The 22,571-nt window shown below is 40.5% G+C and overlaps 1 protein-coding gene and 1 long non-coding RNA gene across 7 annotated transcripts in view; one reads left to right on the top strand and one right to left on the bottom strand.

The window, feature by feature from the left end:
- Window positions 1–22,571, top strand: part of POSTN (periostin) — a 51,646-nt gene that overhangs the window by 4,146 nt on the left and 24,929 nt on the right. For all 6 annotated transcript variants that reach the window (XM_048848293.2, XM_048848315.2, XM_048848304.2 and 3 more), the window contains exons 3-12: window positions 4,518–4,582; window positions 5,790–5,947; window positions 6,658–6,822; window positions 8,004–8,150; window positions 12,976–13,117; window positions 17,309–17,521; window positions 17,770–17,904; window positions 19,044–19,192; window positions 19,788–19,924; window positions 21,721–21,851. In XM_048848293.2, coding sequence (XP_048704250.1) covers window positions 4,518–4,582; window positions 5,790–5,947; window positions 6,658–6,822; window positions 8,004–8,150; window positions 12,976–13,117; window positions 17,309–17,521; window positions 17,770–17,904; window positions 19,044–19,192; window positions 19,788–19,924; window positions 21,721–21,851 — 1,442 coding nt within the window. The remainder of the gene's footprint in view (window positions 1–4,517; window positions 4,583–5,789; window positions 5,948–6,657; window positions 6,823–8,003; window positions 8,151–12,975; window positions 13,118–17,308; window positions 17,522–17,769; window positions 17,905–19,043; window positions 19,193–19,787; window positions 19,925–21,720; window positions 21,852–22,571) is intronic.
- Window positions 8,627–17,325, bottom strand: LOC125635934 (uncharacterized). Its single transcript, XR_007356421.2, has 3 exons — window positions 17,275–17,325; window positions 16,386–16,471; window positions 8,627–8,739 (listed from the first exon to the last, which is right to left on the bottom strand). It is a non-coding gene; the product is annotated as an uncharacterized LOC125635934 (long non-coding RNA).

The following is a 22,571-nucleotide window of genomic DNA, read 5'->3' as shown; positions in this document are numbered from 1 at the left end:
TAAATTGTCCAAGATATTTAATCACCATTTATGTAAAGCCTGCCTTATCACTGTCTTCTTAGCAGAGCACTTTCTTTCACTAGTGACACATTAGGGAGAAGGATGCTTCCTGAAAATGCTTTAGACTGAACTTCTTTGGACATTTTCAAAGCTGATTTTGGAACGTTAGCTGCCTCTGCAGACTAACTGCTTCATTTATGTCATGTCTTGCCAATACCCTCTAAGTGAAAGACTGCTGAGTGTTTTAAGATGACATAGAGAATCGTTATTCAGCTGAGCCACAGTGGTAGCCTGAGGTTTTTGTTTTTTTTTTTTTTTTGTGGCCAGAGACATCATGATGTGACAGAAGAAATATTTTGAGGCCATGAAGAGATTTTACAGTACTCAAAATAAGATTCCTTTAGTGTAGTTTGGACTCATTGACAGTGAGGTTACACAAAGGTATCACATACATTCTGAGCTCTGCTTTGGCACTTTCTGAGTTGTACAAATACTAGAAAGAGTAGGTTTGAGGAAGACTGTGGACTGGATTTGGATTAAATGATAGGCATACTGGCACTTTTTGTGTGGTAACAGTAGAACATTTGGTATAATTTAGATGTGCCTAAAGTAATGTAATTATTAACAGGAGATTTTGAACAATGCCAAAAACAGAACTACCACCAGTCCTAAACAGATTAATTTGCTTCCTTCTCATTTTCAAAAACAATGTTATTTCTTATAGTTATAACACTTCCATGGTAACTCCCTTCAGATTGGATACACTGATCCAGAAAATGTACAAAAGATACCAAAAGGATCTACATTCTATCATTTCCCATCTACAACTGTATTTACAAATTCCCCAGCTGAACTACTGACCTGAGGGCTCTGTAGAAACAGGGGCCCTACTGGATCATAAAGGTGTTTGTAGTTTTAATAGTATATTATGCCTGCTAACAAGACAGATCATTTGCAAACAAGCCTCAGGGCCACTTTGAGCTATTCCAGCTGCCAACAGCCCCAAGAGGATGCTTGACTATCCATAGATATGCCCTGGCCATGCCCCTTTTTCCTTGGGAATGCCTTTTATCCCTGGGGCTGAGATGGGAGTGGCATAGAGCTGGTTTTCTTTACTTAGGAATGCAGCATTACATCATTATCGAAGAGTCACTTCTCTTCAGTAACATCACATCATGTGCTGAATTTGCAGAATTACGTAGCTGAAAGTTTTTTGGAGTGCAATATTAGTGTAAAGGCAACTTTGCTTTGGATTTTATACAATCTCTCTCTATGGTGGAGGGCAAGGGGGCTGTGTTCTTTTTTCCCCCTCTAAATTGTCCTTCAACCTGAAAGGTGCTGAGCAACTGCATCTTACATTGATTTCAATAGAAGCTGCACGCTCCTCCTACCTCAGCATCCAGCTTATTGACAACCCTCACTCTATCACATCTACCGACATTTCATAGACATTTGATACATCAGCTTTCTAGTTGCAATCAACCATGAGAGAACATATGGCTTTGGATACTAAAAGTAAGAACTTGCCAGATTTGAATTACTAGCAGTCCTCAGAGGAAGCATGCTGTAAGTTAAAAGGAATATGATAGCCCAAAGGTATTGCCAGAGAAGCATTCCCTTTGTCCATTGTGCTCTTTAGCCAGTTTTCTGCCTCACATAAATTGTACTCATATCAGACTCAGTCTTTTCTCTGCTGAATATGGCGAAGAAGAGTAAACATGCAATGTCTGATTGGTGCTTAGTCCCCCTTTTCCTGTTATCAAAACCTAAGTGAGATGTCAAAACACACAGGATATTTTCCGGTTTCCTTTTGGAATATTTTCTCTCTGAAAGAAGTATATTTTCTTATAACAAAGCAATTCCCTGGATGGCAGATGCATACTAATTGCTGGTTTGGGACAGGGATTCCGCAAGAGCCAGCTTTCGTCTGACTCTAGCATGGGTGAGCAGGAGGCATGGGAGGAATGGAGCAAGGAGCCCTCTCCTCACACTTGTGTGCCTTGTGAAACGGTTAGGAATCACTCCAAAAGTGTATCTTTGGGTGCACAGGGTGGGAGTAAGAAGGACGATTGTTGCACCCACAGTGAGAGAGCGGGTTTCACTATTGCTGCTTGCTCGGGAGTCAGGGGAAGGCACAATCCTTCTCCAAACTAAATCTAGTCCTACCCATGCAAGGTTTGCACGTTCACCTACCTGTTAGAATATGTTGCCCACGATGTATCATTCTGGGGGATGGGCGTAAAGGGAATTGTCATCCTCCACAGAGAAGTATATTACAGACTGTTGCACAAAACTTTTTTGAAGCTTAGTTAGAATTGTCTTGTGTAAGGTTTAGCCCAGCGTTTCCCAAACTGTGTTCCGCGGAATACTGGTGTTCCGCACAATGTGAATAGGTGTTCTGTGAAAGAATTGTAATTAAAATAAAGGGTCTTGCACTTGATTTTTGTACTACTTTATACATGCTTTCCAGTTAGAAATTGTTATTTTAAATTTGTATTTTTGCTTTGTTTTATAAAATAAAATGTATTTGAGCATAAATAAAGCAATTTTTTATTTGAAAACCAAACGACTACAAAATAATATTATAAGTCTTCTGAAATATATACCAGATGTTCCGTGGCCAAAAAAGTTTGGGAAACACTGGTTTAGCCAGCTGAAAAATAAATAGATTCATTTAAAAATCAGATTAAAAAGAGAAAATAGGGAGTCAAACAACCTACGTTCATAGCACAAACAAATCTAACATGGCAGAGTAAACTCTCTATAATGAAAAGCTCTTTGTTCTTTATCAGCTCTCACTTTGCAATAAATTATGTAGCTCAGAGTCTCATTTTAAACTCATGCTTTGTAATGTAGTTTTTATTCCAGTCTGCTTTCATTTTTAAGTGTCTTCAAATAGATTTTTATCCCCGAATTCTGAAAATTCCAACTTTCAAGTAATTAGAGCAAGCCATTTAGTTTAATGTATTTGTTGCTAATACTTTGTCAGCTCTAACTCATTACAACAACCTACAAAACCCCACATAGCTGTCTCTAGGAAGCTTCCAGCTTCAAAACTGACATCATTGAGCCACATGCATTAAAAAGACATCATGTAAAGCTCTGATTGCATGTTTTTTTAGTAATTCAGTCTGCAGTAATTACTTTGAAAAGCAATAACTGCAAAAGAAAGAGTTTAAAGGTTTATGTTACCTTTCCGTTTCAGTAAGTCCATATAATTTCCTGGGTTTCTTTATCCTCTAGCAACCACATTCATCCTTGCCATAACTCCATTCACTTCAGTAGAGTTGTGCTTATTTACAGCAGGGCTGAATTTGGTTAAAGATGTCTATTTTAAAGCTGTTACTTCCTTCAAATCAGTAAGGTACAATAAAAAGCAATCCATAATGCTGAATGAAACACTGCATTTAGCACCAACCCACTTCTGAGTACAGTTTGTACATACAAAGGTGAGGCGATTTCCTTGAACAACTATACATCAGGCACTATCCAATTTCCAGGTCAACTCCATCCTCCCCTTCATGGCTAAGCTCTTACTCCTGCTGCCTTCACTTCCTCTCTGCTAGCTCTTTCCTTCGTTTGTTACAATCTGGCTTTCACCCTCTCTACTCTAACTAATGAGACTGCTCTCACTAAAGTTACCAATGACCTTTCCCTTGTCTTCTCCATATTCCTTGTTTTTTCCACTACTTTCAACATAACCAGGCAATCTTTATTGATTCTCTTCTTCATTGGCTTTTACAACACTGTTCTTGAATAGTTTTCCTTTTTACCTCTTGCATTTCTCTTTCAGTGTCGTCCTCAGTGGCTCCACCTCCTCCCACTTTCTGTCAGCTTCCCACAGGGCCTATTCCTAACCCCCTGCCTTCATTCCTTCACATTATCCCTGGGTTTTCTTATTTGCCTTCATGACTCTAATTCCCATCAATTTACCCTTTGCATTTAGACTTTTGCCAAAGCTTGGCACTTTTTTCCTTTACATCCACGCTGTCAAAAGCTTGTCCATGCTTTGATAATCCTCCCCATCCCTTCCATCCTTGGTTCTTTTGATCCCTCCTGTAATCTTCTCTTTGGTTTTCCAATCCCTTCTCTCCTAGCCAAAATGTCACCATCAGATTCATTTTCTTCACCTGTTATTGCAATCACATCATTCCCCTTTACCAGTCCCTTCACTAGCTCCACTTCCTCCCCCACATCTATTCCAAGCTCTTTGTCAACCTTCATGACTGTGGATGTGTTGAGTATTTAAAATGCTACGTAGCTACAGAATACAGTACAGTGGAACCAGTGAATAGTGTCTAATTTGATACCAACAGAAAATAGATTTGATACCAACATTGTCTGATTTGATACCAACATTGCTGAATGTTAAAAAAAATAAGATGATTAGATAACTCTAGCCACAGAAACTGAATAGAAGTAGATAATTTGTAAAAAAGTAAAACTAAGATAATTAACTGTAATTGTGTCATTTCGTTTGTACTTTATTTAATCTAGCTTTTATCTATACCCTACAGAACTGTCTTGTATGAATGTTGCCCTGGCTACATGAAGATGGATGGAATGAGAGGTTGCCCGGCAGGTACAGTCTTAGATGCACATGATCTTTACATATGGGACCCATTCTAACACAGGAGATTTTCAGAAGTGGTCCGTAATTTTGGGTGCCCAACCTGAGACATCTAAAGCTTATTTCTCAGAGGGGCTGACTGAGCATCCACAACTTCATTTGATGTCCCTGAGTGTGGGCAGCACCACTGGAAATCATCTGCAAAGTGGTTGACGTTGGACACCGAACACTGAGACATTCATAATTAGAGGCCACTTTTGAAAATTAAAGCCCAAACCCTTAAAATACGAACCTGCCCACTATGGATAATCCTGGCAAGTCTTTGCCCTGCTGATATGATGGGTTCCCTGGCAACGGAAATACCGCAGTCCCACTGTGTAAGGGGACAGGATTTGGGGAACTGTACAGGAGGCATGCATGTCTTGTGCAATGTGGAGTTCCCTGATGTGTCACTTATGTAGTTGCTTGCAGTGGACCAAGCAGCATTGGGTAGGGGGAGGGATGGTGCAAAACCAGGTATTGGAGGTGAGATGGCACCAGAGTCAAGGGGAGGGATGGGTATTAGGGGTGCATAACAGGTACCAAGGGCTACTCAGTAGAATTGGCTGGTCATACGTTTTCCAGTGGAACATTTTTTCATGGGAAAATGCTGGTGTCAAAATCAAAACTTTTGCAGGAACTTTTCAATTTTGTCCAATTTTCCTATAGAAACCAAGCAGATTTTCAAAGAAAAAACTACTTGGTTTTCTGCCAGCTCACTTGTCTCATGGGCTGCCAGGATTCTGGAAGCCCTGGGAGCCCTAACTCAAGCCAGAGTTGTCAGGACTTCTAGACTTCTCAATAGCCTATCAGATGGGCAGCCGGGGCTCCAGGCAGCTCGGGGATTTCGTTTAGAAAAAATCAAATCAGAATGTCATTTACATTTTTTCTAAACAAAAGTTTCAGACCTTCACTTCTCCACATCTTGGGGTGGAGAATTCCTCCCATCTGGATATTTGTTGAGTTATTTGTTCTGGGCACTATCTGCAATGAGGATTTGGCATATATTGCAAATTCTACTTAATTTGAACCCAAATTATGGAATTTTAAAAGCAATGTTTAGTTAAAAGGATTTTAATAAGATGATTCTCTCCTCCCGTTAAAACAGTGGTAATAGGTAATGATTTTGAGAGACTGACCTGTCAAAGAATTTACAGTACTCTTGTCTTGTGTATTTTAGTTGCTCCTATTGATCATGTTTATGGTACCCTGGGCATTGTGGGAGCAACCTCTACTCAACGTTATTCTGACATATCAAAGCTGAGAGAAGAGATTGAAGGACGGGGATCATTCACATTCTTTGCACCAAGCAATGAAGCTTGGGAACTGTTGGATCGAGTAACTATATATCTCTATATACACACACACACGTATATATATTAATGTTATGAGTACTTATTTTTGTATCTACAATAGCTGTGTTTTAAACCACATTAGAAACAATGAAGATTTTTTTATATATCAGAGATAAATATTGAAACTCAATTACTATATTATTCTAAACTAAACTATGCTTAAGGAACACAGATATTTTACATTTTTTAAAAAAATTCTAGAAACAATGAACAGCTGCAAAGGATATCTGTTTGAGCACCGTCAAAGAGAAATTGTTTTTTGTTGCTCAGCACCCTGAGTATTTTCATGGTTGGATGCTTTATAAATACAATTATCATTATTAGTCTTGTCAGCATAGCTTTGGGAATAGTTTTGAAAACTGAAGTAATTCCAGTAAGGGAGGGTGACAGACACTTTTGTGGGTGACTGTAGGGTACTTTCCCTAGAACTACAATGTTAATCCACTACTGAACCAAAAAAAAAGCTTGAATGCCTTGCTTATGTAATGAGGCCTGCTGTCTTTGATACTGAATCAGTCTAGGGAATCCTCTAGCCAGCTGCATACCAAAAAAGTATGTAACTGAAGTAATTTACGTATTCAAATGAAATACACATTCAAAAATATATTGAAAGCATATTTTGTGGCAAAGAAATCTGTATAACTAACTGATTAAGATTGTCCAGGAAATGTCTAACTGAATCTTCTTCCTCAGGAAATTCATAGTAATTTAATTGACAATGTAAATATTGAACTGTACAATGCCCTCCACAACCATATGGTAAACAAGCGTATGTTGACAAAGGATCTTAAGAATGGCCTGACTCTTGTATCCATGTACAATGATCAGCAACTGCTTATTAATCATTATCCTAATGGGGTAAGTTTATTTCCATAAGCTTCTTTTATACCGTATTTCAGAGTGGTCATTTTCATTAACTCTGTGCATTTTTTTTAATTTATCTAATGAAGAATTGAGAAAGTAATAATGAGATTATCACTTGGCATGTCAGTTATACATCTTACCTTGCAAATGTTAGGAATACAGAATAAATCTGTCCATTAAAGGACTCTTTCATAGACTGAAGGCTAATTGCTAAGAAAGGACTGGGTAACAAGAGCTATTTTTTATTTTAAGAAAGTTGTAAAAACACGGAATGAACTTTCCTCTAAAGAGGTAGCCTTTTGTGGATAGCACAGATTATCCTCCTGCTAAATATCAGCAGTTAGATTTATTACACGCTTTTTTCATATATTACTAAATACATTTTAATAAGATTTTTATTCCAATTGCAGCATGTGACAGAAATATTTAGTCATAGAAGAAACACTTATATTATCTTCCTAGATGGGATTTAATTTTTATAAACCAGGATTCCCAAAGTAAAGTCACTAGTATTTATTTTCTTAAATTCATAGAAACTGCATGTTAGGTTGGCACTTAAATTAGTGTAAACCAAAAGCAAGAACCATTTTAACTATTCAGGGATATGGAACGCTAAACAACTGTCATATGGTTGGAAATCAAGATGACCTGCACAAGTTGCTGTATTGGTAAATCTAAGTGCACAGGTTCTGACTTTTGTTTTTGCCAGTTGGTTTGCTCCTCTTGCCCCTCCCCCTTTGTGAGCAGTGGGCAGGTTGTTGCAGGGAAGAGGCTGAGCGGGGTGGGGCCTTGGGGCAGAACATGGGCCGGGCCTGAGGGGAAAGAGGCCAAGCAGGGTCGGGGCCTGAGGGGGCAGAAGGCTGAGTGGGGGCAGGGCCTTGGGGTGTAGCGGGGGCAGGGCCTTGGGGCAAAGAGGCCGAGTGGGGGCAGGACCTCAGGCAGAGCTTGGGCGGAGCAGTGGGTGGGCGCATGGTCTGGACGCTGGGGCCTACAGAAGATCAATCCAGCCCTGCAAGTGCTGAGCACCCCAATTTTTTTCAGTGGGTGCTTGAGCCCCACAACACCCACAGAGTCGGCATCTAAGGCTAGGTAGCTGTCCTCCTTAAAAATAAATTATAAGAGATAGGATGCCAAGTCAATGCTGAATATTCTACTGTTCAATTCTTTAAACATAGGTTGTTACTGTTAACTGTGCCAGAATCATCCATGGCAACCAGATTGCTACAAATGGTGTCGTTCATGTCATTGACCGTGTCCTGACCCCTGTTGGAAATACCATTCAAGAGTTCCTTGAAGCTGAGGATGATGTCTCATCTCTTAGAGTGAGTGGGGGGAAATAAAATGCTAACAAGCTTCTTTGGCCTTGTAATTTTCCTTTCTTTTTTTGTTGTCTTAGATGTAAGAAAAGATTATTAACACATTGTTAGGGGAGTGAAATGAACCAAATCAAGGACTAGTCCACCAAATGATACAAGGTAGAAGAGCTGTATATTTTTTCATAAGTGCCTAGTCCTGCTTTTGTGACAGTCTTGTAATTGATGTCACAAGGCCAGATTCTGGCACCCTTATTCGCAGTGAGTAGTCCTTACTCCTTGAGTCCTGGGGCTGTTCAGAGAGTAAGGTATCACTCAGTGTGAGTACAGATCACAGAATCTGGTCCTGTGTGATCAGAATTAGATCCAAAATGGGGAAAATAATTAAAAGTAATGGAAGTAATGGAGATATCATCATGAAAGCTTAAGTGATCCAGTTGGTTTCAGAAAGTGGGTTAGAGTGTGGTGAGAAGGATATTTACTTGCTGGCTTGGGCTGGGGCACCAGGATATTATGGAATCTTTCCAAGCTCTTCCCGAATTGAAAGACTCTCTCATTTGACTTCCTTTCCTCTGATTTCTCTCATCTTTTCTTCCTTCTGTGGAAAAAAGAGAAAAGTTACAAGCAGCGAAGAACAGAGGGCCCAGCAGGCTCCCTCTTTGTAGGATGAGGAGGTGAGAAAAACTATGGAAGGTGTGGGAAGTCAACACTCATATAGGGCTGCTTTTCTTATTTCCTGGTCGGTGGAGTCATATACAATGTCAAAATATAATTGTGCTGTTATGCTCAAGGGGAGACATTCATGACAAGATGTAACTATAATTCTTATATAAGCCCAGACATCTTAATATTAAAGATAAATTGGCTTAGAGATGTTCCCATCTGTTCAGCAACGTATTTCAAGTACACTTACACTGTTCTGTAAATAACTATATTAATCTAGATAATTTATTTCAATGTTTTACGTTGTGACACTGGAAGTAGTGGATGCTGCATGAATGGGCTTATTTAGCCTGCAGAAGAGAAGAGTGAGGGGGGATTTGATAGCAGCCTTCAACTACCTGAAGGGGGTCCCAAAGAGGATGGAGCTAGGCTGTACTTAGTGGTGGCAGATGACAGACCAAGGAGCAATGGTCTCAAGTTGCAGTGTGGGAGGTCTAGAATGGATATTAGAAAAACTTTTTCACTAGGAGGGTGCTGAAGCACTGGAATGGGTTACCTAGGGAGGTGGTGGAATCTCCATCCTTAGAGGTTTTTAAGGCCCGACTTGACAAAGCCCTGGCTGGGATGATTTAGTTGGGGTTGGTCCTGCTTTGAGTAGGGGGTTGGACTAGATGATCCTTTGAGGTCTCTTCCAACCCTAATCTTCTATGATTCTATGAAATCAAAACATAATAACCCCATTGGTCTGATGAGTTCCAACTTAGAGCAGGTTTTCAACAGGGCAAATCAAATATCAAAAATGTTAGTGGCTCAATTCAGCTATGCCTCCAAAAGTTCTGGAGTAAATCCCAAACCCACTGAAGTCTAACGGCACACCCCCTATCATAGAATCATAGAATATCAGGGTTGGAAGGGACCTCAGGAGGTCATCTAGTCCAACCCCCTGCTCAAAGCAGAACCAATCCCCAATTAAATCATCCCAGCCAGGGCTTTGTCAAGCCTGACCTTAAAAACTTCTAAGGAAGGAGATTCCACCACCTCCCTAGGTAATGCATTCCAGTGCTTCATCACCCTCCTAGTGAAAAAGTTTTTCCTAATATCCAATCTAAACCTCCCCCACTGCAACTTGAGACCATTACTCCTTGACCTGTCCTCTTCTACCACTGAGAATAGTCTAGAACCATCCTCTCTGGAACCACCTCTCAAGTAGCTGAAAGCAGCTATCAAATCCCCCCTCATTCTTCTCTTCTGCAGACTAAACAATCCCAGGTCCCTCAGCCTCTCCTCATAAGTCATGTGTTCCAGACCCCTAATCATTTTTGTTGCCCTTCGCTGGACTCTCTCCAATTTATCCCCATCCTTCTCGTAGTGTGGGGCCCAAAACTGGACACAGTACTCCAGATGAGGCCTCACCAATGTCGAATAGAGGGGGATGATCACGTCCCTCGATCTGCTCGCTGTGCCCCTACTTATACATCCCAAAATGCCATTGGCCTTCTTGGCAACAAGGGCACACTGCTGACTCATATCCAGCTTCTCGTCCACTGTCACCCCTAGGTCCTTTTCCGCAGAACTGCTGCCTAGCCATTCGGTCCCTAGTCTGTAGCGGTGCATTGGGTTCTTCCGTCCTAAGTGCAGGACCCTGCACTTATCCTTATTGAACCTCATCAGATTAACCTCAATGCAGATTAACCTCAATGCATCAACCTCAATGCAGCAAGGATTTCACCCTGATGTTTATCTGCACTTGTCTGGATGTAGCCAAACCTTTGTATCTGAACAAATGGTGTGAAAATCTTAAGAGTTCATGCTTTCTTGAAAGACTCCTAATCCTCCTGGTATTGACTAGACTAAAGCTACCTATAAAACAGCCTCTCAATATATATATATTTTTTTTCATTATACTTGTTTATCTGAGCATGGACAAGCATAGGGGCATGGGGAGAACTTAAAGCAAGCAAATTAAGAAAATGTTTTTCTTTAATCAGAAAAGGGTTGCTTGATTACACTTTTGGGACAGGGATTGAGTTAGTTCATATTTCATTCAGATTTATTCTTACATACCTAGTTTCCAGGAAGTAAAGGTGAACTCTTGTCAGCAAGTTAAGGAAGTATGGGCTGGATGAATGCACTATAAGGTGGGTAGAAAGCTGGCTAGATTGTCGGGCTCAACGGGTAGTGATCAATGGCTCCATGTCTAGTTGGCAGCCGGTGTCAAGTGGAGTGCCCCAGGGGTCGGTCCTGGGGCCGGTTTTGTTCAATATCTTCATAAATGATCTGGAGGATGGTGTAGATTGCACTCTCAGCAAATTTGCGGATGATACTAAACTGGGAGGAGTGGTAGATATGCTGGAGGGGAGGGATAGGATACAGAAGGACCTAGACAAATTGGAGGATTGGGCCAAAAGAAATCTGATGAGGTTCAATAAGGATCAGTGCAGGGTCCTGCACTTAGGACGGAAGAATCCAATGCACCGCTACAGACTAGGGGCCGAATGGCTAGGCAGCAGTTCTGCGGAAAAGGACCTAGGAGTGACAGTGGATGAGAAGCTGGATATGAGTCAGCAGTGTGCCCTTGTTGCCAAGAAGGCCAATGGCATTTTGGGATGTATAAGTAGGGGCATAGCGAGCAGATCGAGGGACGTGATCGTTCCCCTCTATTCGACATTGGTGAGGCCTCATCTGGAGTACTGTGTCCAGTTTTGGGCCCCACACTACAAGAAGGATGTGGATAAATTGGAGAGAGTCCAGCGAAGGGCAACAAAAATGATTAGGGGTCTAGAACACATGACTTATGGGGAGAGGCTGAGGGACCTGGGATTGTTTAGTCTGCAGAAGAGAAGAATGAGGGGGGATTTGATAGCTGCTTTCAACTACCTGAAAGGGGGTTCCAAAGAGGATGGCTCTAGACTGTTCTCAATGGTAGCAGATGACAGAACGAGGAGTAATGGTCTCAAGTTGCAGTGGGGGAGGTTTAGATTGGATATTAGGAAAAACTTTTTCACTAAGAGGGTGGTGAAACACTGGAATGCGTTACCTAGGGAGGTGGTAGAATCTCCTTCCTTAGAGGTTTTTAAGGTCAGGCTTGACAAAGCCCTGGCTGGGATGATTTAACTGGGAATTGGTCCTGCTTCCAGTAGGGGATTGGACTAGATGACCTTCTGGGGTCCCTTCCAACCCTGATATTCTATGATTCTATGATTCTATGATTCTAACCCCTATTGAGGTTAGTTATTTCAATCCTACTTCATATCTATTGGGATAACTTTTATCACTAATGTTCATTAGCCAATCTGAACAAAGTTGAAGGAATTAAACCATGTAAACATTATGGCTAAATGCATTCCTATGGCTTAGGAAGGGTTAGGAAACAATGTACTGTACAACAACACATAATTCACTAGCTGTATTATGAAAGATTTTTCACCTTCTTCAGAAGTATCAGGTCTTGGCTACTATTCCAAAGGCAAAAGAATGGATTAGATAGACTGTTGGTTTTATCTGGCAAAACCTATGTGCATATGGTCTTCAATGCAATGAGCTTTTTCAGGATTCTTTGTATTCATTTAACCTAAAGGTTTGTGTATAGAATTTCACTTACTCAGCTTTATTTAAATTTGCTACTGAGTGTTTTCGTGTGGTGGATGAATCTAATGAACTACATTCTAATACAGTTTGGACTGGAGTAAATCCAATCTATCTCAACTGAAATCAACAGAGTTATGCTACATTTGAATCATTATAAATTGTATCAGAATTGGGCTCTTTCTTAATATCTGCTAAATTGTCAAAGAAACTCAGAAGACTGAGCCAAGATGTTTCCCTAGAGCATTTAGTTTTCTACATTTTGATTCTGTAATTTTACTTATGTAAACAGGCTTTTCTCTGAAGAATATTATAATTCATTTCAACATACCATTAAAATATCTGGATACAAATCCTAAAGTGCTAAATCATAATATAGTATCAGTTGCACAGAAACTACGTGCCAAATTCTGCCTACAGATTCACATGCAACAACTTCCACTGATCTCAATAAGAGATGAATGTGAGCATTCAAGTGCAGGATTTGACCCTCTGAGGTTTCAAAATTAAGGGTTTTGTTTTTCTGTACCCATAAGTTTAATGTATTTGAACAATGCTCTCAGTAAGTAATATATTTCTTTTCTAGGCTGCTGCCATTACATCTGGTGTATTGGACACTCTTGGAAAGCCCGGCCATTACACACTCTTTGCTCCTACTAATGAAGCTTTTGAGAAACTTCCAAGGGGAGTCTTGGAAAGGATCATGGGTGACAAGGTGGCCTCTGAAGGTATATCAGTGATTCTGTATATGGGAAAATGTGAAAATATATTTCAAACATAATCAAATCAGGAATTAGCAACAAAGGGATTATAAAGCCATACAAATATCTCAAAAGAGTGAGCAGAGTGAGTGCTTGTATTTATTTAATGGAAATGGATCTCAGCTTTATATTCCGGGGCATCTGGATCTGGGCTTTTGCCTCAAACGTCATCTCAGCTATAGCTGTTTCATAGTAAGAGTATATGTATTCTATGGGCCAAATTCTACTGTGTAAACTTTTCAAGGGATTGTCTTATTTTTTTACAGTGCACAATGGGGCTGCAATCCTAATTCAGCCTTCTGGGTGCTACTGTAACACAAAGAAATAAAAAGCACAGACAATTTGGTCTGTGAAATGCTATGCACATCTATGTGCTGTGTTAAAAATAATAATAATTACCAATAAAATAACCTTCAGTTCATCTGAGAAGGGTACTCAAATCAATTTGATTTTAATTCCACAAAAATGTACAGTTGTTCCCAATCCCAAAGGGATCCAACATGTTGTTTATGGGTAAAATTTTCCAATGCACCTAATTAACTCTAGAAGCCTACTTCCCATGGATTTTCATGGAGACCTAGATGAGTCACAGAGGTGCTTTTAAAATGTTTGCCCTACATGCTTTAAACTGGATATTCCTATTCTCATGCAGGCAGAATTCCCATTGAAGTTTATAGAAGCTATGCCTGCAGGCTCTTTACTGACAGGCATCAATTGGAAAAGAGAGCAGAATGTGCTGGGCTAGATCTACAGGTGGTGTAAAGTGGTGTAGCTAAATTGACTTACGCCAGTGGAGGATCTGACCCATCATATATTAATGAAGAAGAATCATTTAATGGTGGCTGTACAGTGCATTTTAAATAATGGAGCAGATGCCAATTTTCTTGTCCTACCTATGTCTGTGGTGTGTAAATGAAGGTCAAGAGGAAGATTGTGCAACTATGGTTTCGAGACAATCTAATTTTAATCCTTGAAAAAGATGTTACCAGTCACTGAACCCCAGTCCTTAAGCAGATTGTATAGCTATTACTATCCCTTTCCAGCACATTTATCTTCAGTGGTCTGATACCTGGGGATAAGAATCCTTTAACAACCAAGCTGTCAAATGAAAGGCTATGCATCTAATGCAATCAGCATTGATTAAATGCATGCATAGCTCATAAAATTTACTTTCCACAGAATGGAAAAGGAAGTCCCATTAGAATCATTATAGTTGTAAGTTACAGCTAACATCTGTCCTTCTCATTAAGAAAGGGCAATTGCTACATACTGTACTGTAGGAGTCAGAGTTTCTGTCGTGCTTTAAATTACCAAAAAAAAAAAAAAAAAAAAAAGCCAAGGGATTCAGAATAAGCATTATAAGCAGGATGTCTGAAAGCAATCTATGGAAACTATGTCTTAAAGACTGAGACTGCAGTTTCTGCATGCACTGCGCTGCATATTTAAGGCATTTTAAAGGTGAACTGCACAAGGCACTTTTCTGCCTTTTTAGTAAGTGCTTCTTTGCAAAGAGTAAAGATGGCTTCAAAGTTTTCTTCCCAAACTAAAAAAAAAAAAAAAAGTGTTTTTGGGGGGAGTTTATAAATAGCAAGTTTTGATTTCTTCTTTTCCTCTGGAGAATTCCTTGGAGTATTGGAATCTGTGGGATGTTTCCTAAAAATGTATTGAAGCTTGTGCGGGGGGGTAATCTTTCAAAAACACAGGTTTTCTTCCAACTGTTTATCAGGAATTACATATTACAGCAGTAAGCTAGTTTAGTTATCCAATTCTCCAAGAAGTCCTCCAGCAAAAAGAAATAAATCGGGGCCTGATGAGGATGAGGGAGGCAGTCTGGGGACTGTAACAGTCACCTGATTCTCAGAACATAAGAACATGAGAATAGCCATACAGGGTCAGACCAAAGGTCCATCTAGCCCAGTATCCTGTCTTCTGACAGTGGCCAATTCCACGTGCTTCAGAGGGAATGAACAGAACAGGTAATCATCAAGTGATCTATCCTCTGTTACTCATTCCCAGCTGCTGGCAAACAGAGGCTAGGGACACCATCCCTGCCAATCCTAGCTAATAGCCATTGATGGACCTATCCTCCATGAATTCATCTAGTTCCTTTTTGAACCCTGTTATAGTCTTGGCCTTCAAAACATCCTCTAGCAAAGAGTTCCACAGGTTGACTGTGTGCTGTATGAAGAAATATTTCCTTTTGTTTGTTTTAAATCTGCTGCCTATTAATTTCATTTGGTGACCCCTAGTTCTTGTGTTATGAGGAGTGAATAACACTTTCTTATTTACTTACTCCATACCAATCATGATTTTATAGACCTCTATCATATACCACCTTAGTCGTCTCTTTTCCAAGCTGAAAAGTCCCAGCCTTATTAATCTCTCCTCCTGTGGAAGCTGTTCCATACTCCTAATCATTTTTGTTGCCCTTTTCTGAAACTTTTCCAATTCCAATATATCTTTTTTGAGATGGGGTGACCATGTCTGCATGCAGTATTCAAGATGTGGGCATACCCACATTTTTTTAGATTTTTATAGAGGCAATATGATATTTTCTGTCTTAGTATCTATCCCTTTCTTAATGATTCCCAACATTCTGTTCACTTTTTTGGCTGCTACTGCACACTGAGTGGATCAGGGCAGATTTGTTCTTGTCCTCGACCCACATAATTTAGAGTAGCCTAAGGATTGCTCTATCTTATGCTAGCTAGCTATGGTCCTGAAGGGAACATATGCCAGTTACGAATTGGCAGAGCTCCAGCTGACTCTTGTTATGACCCCACCAGAATGTGTGCAGTCTGCTGGGGGTAAGGAATTGGGTTGGGAATACTCTGTGTCATGTTACACAATCTGCAAACTCCCCTACTCTTGGAGAATTCTCATTAGGGCCAGATCAGGAAACTTGCCATCATCTGAGTGGCATAAAGTGGCAAACGCTGGAGGGGGGAATCTGGGCTGATACTTGTAATGTAAAAAAAAAATAACCAAGAAAAGAGAATTTTTTGAAATCTCATAGAACTTCTTTATACATCATAAAAAAGTAAAATGTGATTTTTTTAAAAAATTTGTTTTGCTTTTAAGTTCACCTATAAGAATTTCATCTTGTCTTCTGGGCACCACACCCAGAAGACTGGACTCTGAATCTCACTTCTCTGATACAGTCAAATGCAACAGAACCCCCTCTTGTATATTTGACAACAAAAGAGGAAGAGACAGCTTTGCTGGGGCTACACACCTGTAAGCTGAATTCTGTCCTTCATCATACAATAAAGGCAGCAGGGTTGCCCATGGACAGAATATGGCCCACAGTGTTTTCAGTATCTGCAAAAAGTAAAGAATTCAAACCAGCAGACAGTCCTGTAACACCTTCTTTAAATTCCTCCACAAAGTTCAGACCACCCAGGTTGTCCTCAGCACCACATGTCTAACAGACGCTCCCCACGGCCAGCAAGTAACCACATTTCACACTCCCTTCATTTTACAGGGAAGAGCAAACATCTGTGTCTACTACCAGCCTCTCCACAGACTAGCTGCAGATGTTTAGTGACTGGCAACTAATGACACTGGTGTATCTGAAGGGGTAAGGGCACTAGCTAGAAAATCCTCTCACTGGATCACTAGCAGGAGGATATTTCTCGGAGGTGCCTTTTTTCCCATCTTTTTTTTAAAAAACCCTATGGGAGCTACTAGAAACAAATAATGAACAATAGTAATTAAAAGCTGAGGCTTGGTTCTGAACACTCAATACCGAAAGGTGTATGTTGAGATCCACTGGCAACCTAATATTACCCATGGCCATTAAACTATATGCTCTGGCTTACACAGAGCTAATTAACAGACTAGGATGTATTTAATGATATTATGGGAATCACTAAAAACATTTCTTAAACATAATGTACTATAGCAGTCTGCACTTATGAGTTGTTGTACAAATAACCCTATTTTCAGAGACCAGAAAAAAGAGTTATCTGTACAGTCATTAAAATAATATTATATTTTGTATTTGTCAAACTTGGTATGAGAAATTATGGAAAATAAAGATAGTTATTCAAAATTATTTTGTAACAACACTAATTGAGTCAATGCATTAAATTGTCTTAAGCAATCCTCTTCCAATCAAGTACCTCTACATGGACCTGTCTCTTCTGTTTTCCACAGCTCTCATGAAGTTCCATATTTTAAATACTCTTCAGTGCTCTGAAGCCATCATGGGTGGAGCAGTCTATGAGACCTTGGAAGGGAGTACAGTTGAAGTAGGCTGTGATGGTGAAAGTCTGACTGTAAATGGAGTCAAGATGGTAAACCGCAAAGACATTGTGACAAGCAACGGTGTTATCCACCTCATTGACCATGTGCTGATTCCTAACTCTGGTGAGTGACTGACATAGTTTCATGTATGTATCACAGAGATAAGGAATGTTGACTATAAGACATTCTCCACCTGTGAAATCTATACAAGCCTGTTTATTGAGAGGATCTGTGTGCACACCTGCTCTGTCCTTATCCAGACTCTCTAAACCCTCTTCTATTGAGTTCTAATTTGTAGGGAGGGAGGTGGCTGAAGCAAGAAAACTAATTAACAGGCTACAATTAATTATCTTTTCCTTTATCAATTGCAGCCAAGCAAGTTATTGAACTTGCAGGTGACCAGCAGACCACCTTCACAGACCTTTTAGCACAGCTGGGATTGGCTTCTTCTCTAAGGCCAGAGGGACAATACACTCTGCTGGCTCCTCTGAATGGTGCTTTCTCAGGTAGGTGGCCTTGGAGGGGAATATTCCCTACCTCTGAGGCAGTGTCAAAAGCATTTTCTGCCATCATGGTTTTCTAAAACCAATTTTTTCCCCAGTCTATGTTCTGAGACTGCAAAGAATTGGCGCAACTAGGAATAAGAGATGCTTTGTCCTTTTCAGTATGCATAGTGGGTAAAATTTACCACTGTGCAGAGCGTCCGCAAAAGACCTATATGCCACTTGAGTCTTACTTAAGCCTACACAATTTATTTTATTCAGTATATAGAGAACCTCTTTATTTGATGGGAAAAGTAAAGTTAAAATAAGATGCAAAATATACCCTAATGCTTAGCAGAAGAGCTGGATGAATAATGCAATAATATATTTACAGTAAATCCCCTTAAATTCACTTGAGTTGTCATCAGAACCCCCTTTATTTACTGTCAAAGTACCTTCACACAAGCACGTTTTTATTTACCAGGATGATGGAGCAAAGAGACAGTGTCACATATGTATGTGCCAATAAACATTTGAATTAGTATTTGCACTAGGAGTGGCCACATGGCCCTTCTGAAAGCTCTTTGTGGATTTGGTAGTCATCCAATCAGAGATAAGAAGCATCTCCATGTGACCTAGATGTCACAACACAGAATGGATTTCAAATGGTGAACACTCAAAGCAATAGTTACCAGAAATATTTTACAAGTAATCTAGAGGTTAAAACATGCCTATACATAAATCATCTACCAAATGTCTACTAAAGAATTAGAAGCCTGTTTACAGATAATTGTAATAATAAAAATGAGTTAATCAATTTAATTTCTGGTTTCAGAGTAGCAGTCATGTTAGTCTGTATCTGCAAAAAGAAAAGGAGTACTAGTGGCACCTTAGAGACTAACAAATTTATTAGAGCATAAGCTTTCATGAGCTACAGCTTACTTCATCGGATGCATACTGTTTTTTCCATGAAAGCTTATGCTCTAATAAATTTAATTTCTGTGAATAGTTTTCCCAGTTTTATTAAGTCTAAAATGATTGATCTAAAATGTAAACAATGCAAAAAGAACAAGTATTTTCATGATTCTAAAACATAGTGTGTGCAGTGAACCTTACCTGAATGAAGGAATCATTTATACATTATTGTCTAAATGATTTGGTAGATGACACTTTGAGGATGGACCAACGGCTTCTTAAACTGATCATGCAAAACCACATTTTGAAAGTGAAAATTAGCCTCAATGAGCTCTACAATGGACAGAACGTGGAGACCTTGGGAGGAAAACAACTCAGAGTCTTTGTATACCGCACAGTAAGTGAATGAACATTTCCAAATCCTGGGGCAGTGACAAATAAAATCTATCCAAAACCTGAAGCCGGGGAAGGATGGAGCTCACTGTAGAAGACAATACTATTGGTGTTATAAAAGAGCTCACCATTGAAAGTCAAAATTACCAACATTTACCACACCACTGTATAGGAGAGAGATCTTTGATTTTGACGTATAATGCAATTAAATTAAATTAAACTTTGGCTGAAATAGATGAATGAGTGGAAAACTAGAAGACAGCTTCAGGATTTGGCTTGAGATTAATAATTAAAATTTCTAGTTTCAAAACAGCTAACAATTTTTTCAGGTGACACAAGTAATCAATTTTCAATCTAATTACGTATTTATTTCCCACATCATTTGCTTCCTTTTGCACATTTTATTTTAAAAAGGAGGAACAAATAACTTGCCAATGAGAAGTTGGAGAAATTCTATTTTTAAATTATAGAGGCTACAGAGGAGTTCATGTTTCAGGCTGATTACAAAAAAATATGCTTCACTAATGTTGCCGTGGCTGTGGCATGGATGCTGTGACTATAATCTTAGGTGGTTTGTCTTGTTTTTTCTTTTCAACCAGGCTGTATGTATTGAAAATTCATGCATGGTAAGAGGAAGCAAAGAGGGAAGGAATGGTGTCATTCACATTTTCAGACAGATCATCAAACCAGCCGAAAAGTCACTGCGTGAAGTGTTGAAGAATGATAAGCGCTTTAGGTAAGCAAAAGGTTTTCACAGCATAGAAATCTCTCTATAGACGGTGGGTCTGTCTACACAAGACATGCTACAGTGGTACAACACATATTACAGTGATGGGTTCTTCGGTCACTGTAGTCGATCCACTTCTATGAGAGGTGGTAGTTAGGTCAATGAAAGAATTCTTCTGTTGACCTCGTGGTTTCTATATCAGGCTTAGGTCAGCTTAATTACATCTTTCAGCACATGACATTTTGCCCTGAGCAATGTAGTTAAAATGGCCTATCTTTGTAGTCTAGACCAGCCCTTGATCAATATGGAGTAGAGCTGCTCTGAAAAATTTAATTTTGACAAAAAATGGGGCGGGGGGGAATGGATTTCTTTCCCCATTTTCCATGCAGGTATATTTTGTAATACCAGAGTGACACAGTGAAGCTATAGGCTCCCATTCTGGTCAGCATTCTAGCTCTTTCATGCCATTCCAGAGACAATAAGGTCGAGAACCTAGACCTCTTTCCCTGATGGTAAGTCCCCCAGCACTAGGGCAGTGTATGGCTGGTGTAATAGCTTTACATGGCCACACCCACTCAGCTGCTGGCAAGGTGTTCAGAAGGGCTGGGACAGTAGGGGAGCAGAGAGGATGTATCTAGAACAGTGGTTCTTAACCTTTACTGCAGCCTGCACCCCTTTGGTTCTCAAAATATGTTCTCGCACCCCTTATCAAAATCATTGAAGTAGGTCAGTTCTTTAAACCTACATATATTTTTGTTTGTATATTACAAATGGTAATGGTTAAAAAATGTATAATGTTAATAAATACATAGGTTTGATGAAACAAAGTAGTTGTACTTACGTGGCTGTGCTTAATTTGTTTCAGAGCAGCAGCCATGTTAGTCTGTATCCACAAGTACTTCTGTTCTTTTTGCTTAATTCGTGTTTTCGATGATTTACCTTCAAAAAAATCTGGCATGTGTTGCACCACCAGAAAGGGCATCTCGCACCCCCATGGGATGCATGCACCCCAGGTTAAGAACCTGTGGTCTAGAGTGTTTTCACTAGGACTACTTCTCATGACAGGTTTCAGAGGAACAGCCGTGTTAGTCTGTATTCGCAAAAAGAAAAGGAGTACTTGTGGCACCTTAGAGACTAACCAATTTATTTGAGCATGAGCTTTCGTAGCTCACGAAAGCTCATGCTCAAATAAATTGGTTAGTCTCTAAGGTGCCACAAGTACTCCTTTTCTTTTTACTTCTCATGAGTAAGTGTGGTGATAGCCTGGGGCCTTAATTTTGCTCAAACCCTAATCTCTGTACACAACTTGCTTGTACACAGGGTAGCCTGAGTACATGCTCTAGTATCCCATTTAATGAAGTACTACTCCCTTGAACTCACTTATCTTACTATTATCTTCTCTTCCCTTTTATCTCCTCCCCCAGGAGCATACAGTCTTGGCTTGCCTTTCTCTCCTCTACTTCCCCAATGGATTCTGTGCAATCTCATTTCTGACTGCTCCACTCCATGAACATTGCTTGTATCAAAGTCACCAACATCCTCCTCTCCTTCTACTCCCTTCCCCTTCAGTCTAGCCATTACTTTTGACACATTCAGTGACTTACCATCTCCTCCATTCTCTCTCAACCTTGAAATCATTGGGAATAATTGCAGAGTAAGATACTACATTGATGCTTAGGAGTGACAGGAACTGTCTTAATTAAGCAGACTTTTGTGTGCTGATGTTGCCTTCAAAATTCCTTGTATAAACAAATCTTTGGGAACTGGACCATAATTTAATGTGTGCTATTTTTATTTCTGATTAGCATATTCCTCAATTTGGTGAAAGATGCCGATTTAGATGGTATTCTGTCACAACCTGGAGAATGGACTTTGTTTGTCCCAACCAATGAGGCCTTTAAAGGCTTGACTGATGAAGAAAAGGAAATACTGAGAAGTAAGTCGCACAAGAATATTAGAAATGTAATTAACTAGGGGTGAAATCCCACTAAAGTCTATGGCAAAGATCAGTGGGGCAGAATTTCACCCTAAATGTTTAATGTGCCTGAAACCTGCGTGCTTCATACTCCTAGGAGCTGGAGCCAGTTCGCACCCGTTTGCTAGAACCGGTTGTTAAATTTTAGAAGCCCTTTTAGAACCGGTTGTTCTGCGAGGGACAACCGGTTCTAAAAGGGCTTCTAAATGTAACTGGCCAAGAGTAGCGCCTTAGTGCCAACTCCACGGGTGCTCCAGTCCTGGAGCACCCAAGGGGAAAATTTGGTGGGTGCAGAGCACCCACCGGCACCTCCCTGCCCCACCCCCGGCACCAGCTCACCTCCGTTCCGCCTCCTCCCCTGAATGCACCACCCCGCTCTGCTTCTCCACCCCCCACCCAGGCTTCCCGCGAATCAGCTGTTCGCGCAGGAAGCCAGGGCGGGCTGAGAAGCAGGCGGTGGCTTCGCACTCAGGCCCAGGGAGGCGGAGGTGAGCTGGGGCAGGGGGGCGCGAGGAGGGCCACCCACGCCGCAGCAGGTAATCTGGGGGGTGCACAGGGGAACCGATCCCCGCCCCAGCTCAACTCCGCCACCCTTGGCCTGAGTGCGAAGCCGCCGCCTGCTTCTCAGCCCTCCCAGGCTTCCCGCCGAACAGCTGATTCACAGGAAGCCGGGGGGGGGGG

The sequence above is a fragment of the Caretta caretta genome, chromosome 1 (assembly GCF_965140235.1).
Source record: "Caretta caretta isolate rCarCar2 chromosome 1, rCarCar1.hap1, whole genome shotgun sequence".
In the NCBI taxonomy this organism is placed as follows: domain Eukaryota; kingdom Metazoa; phylum Chordata; order Testudines; family Cheloniidae; genus Caretta; species Caretta caretta.
Note: the sequence above shows the minus strand (reverse complement) of the source record. Positions and strands in the feature narration are given on the sequence as shown.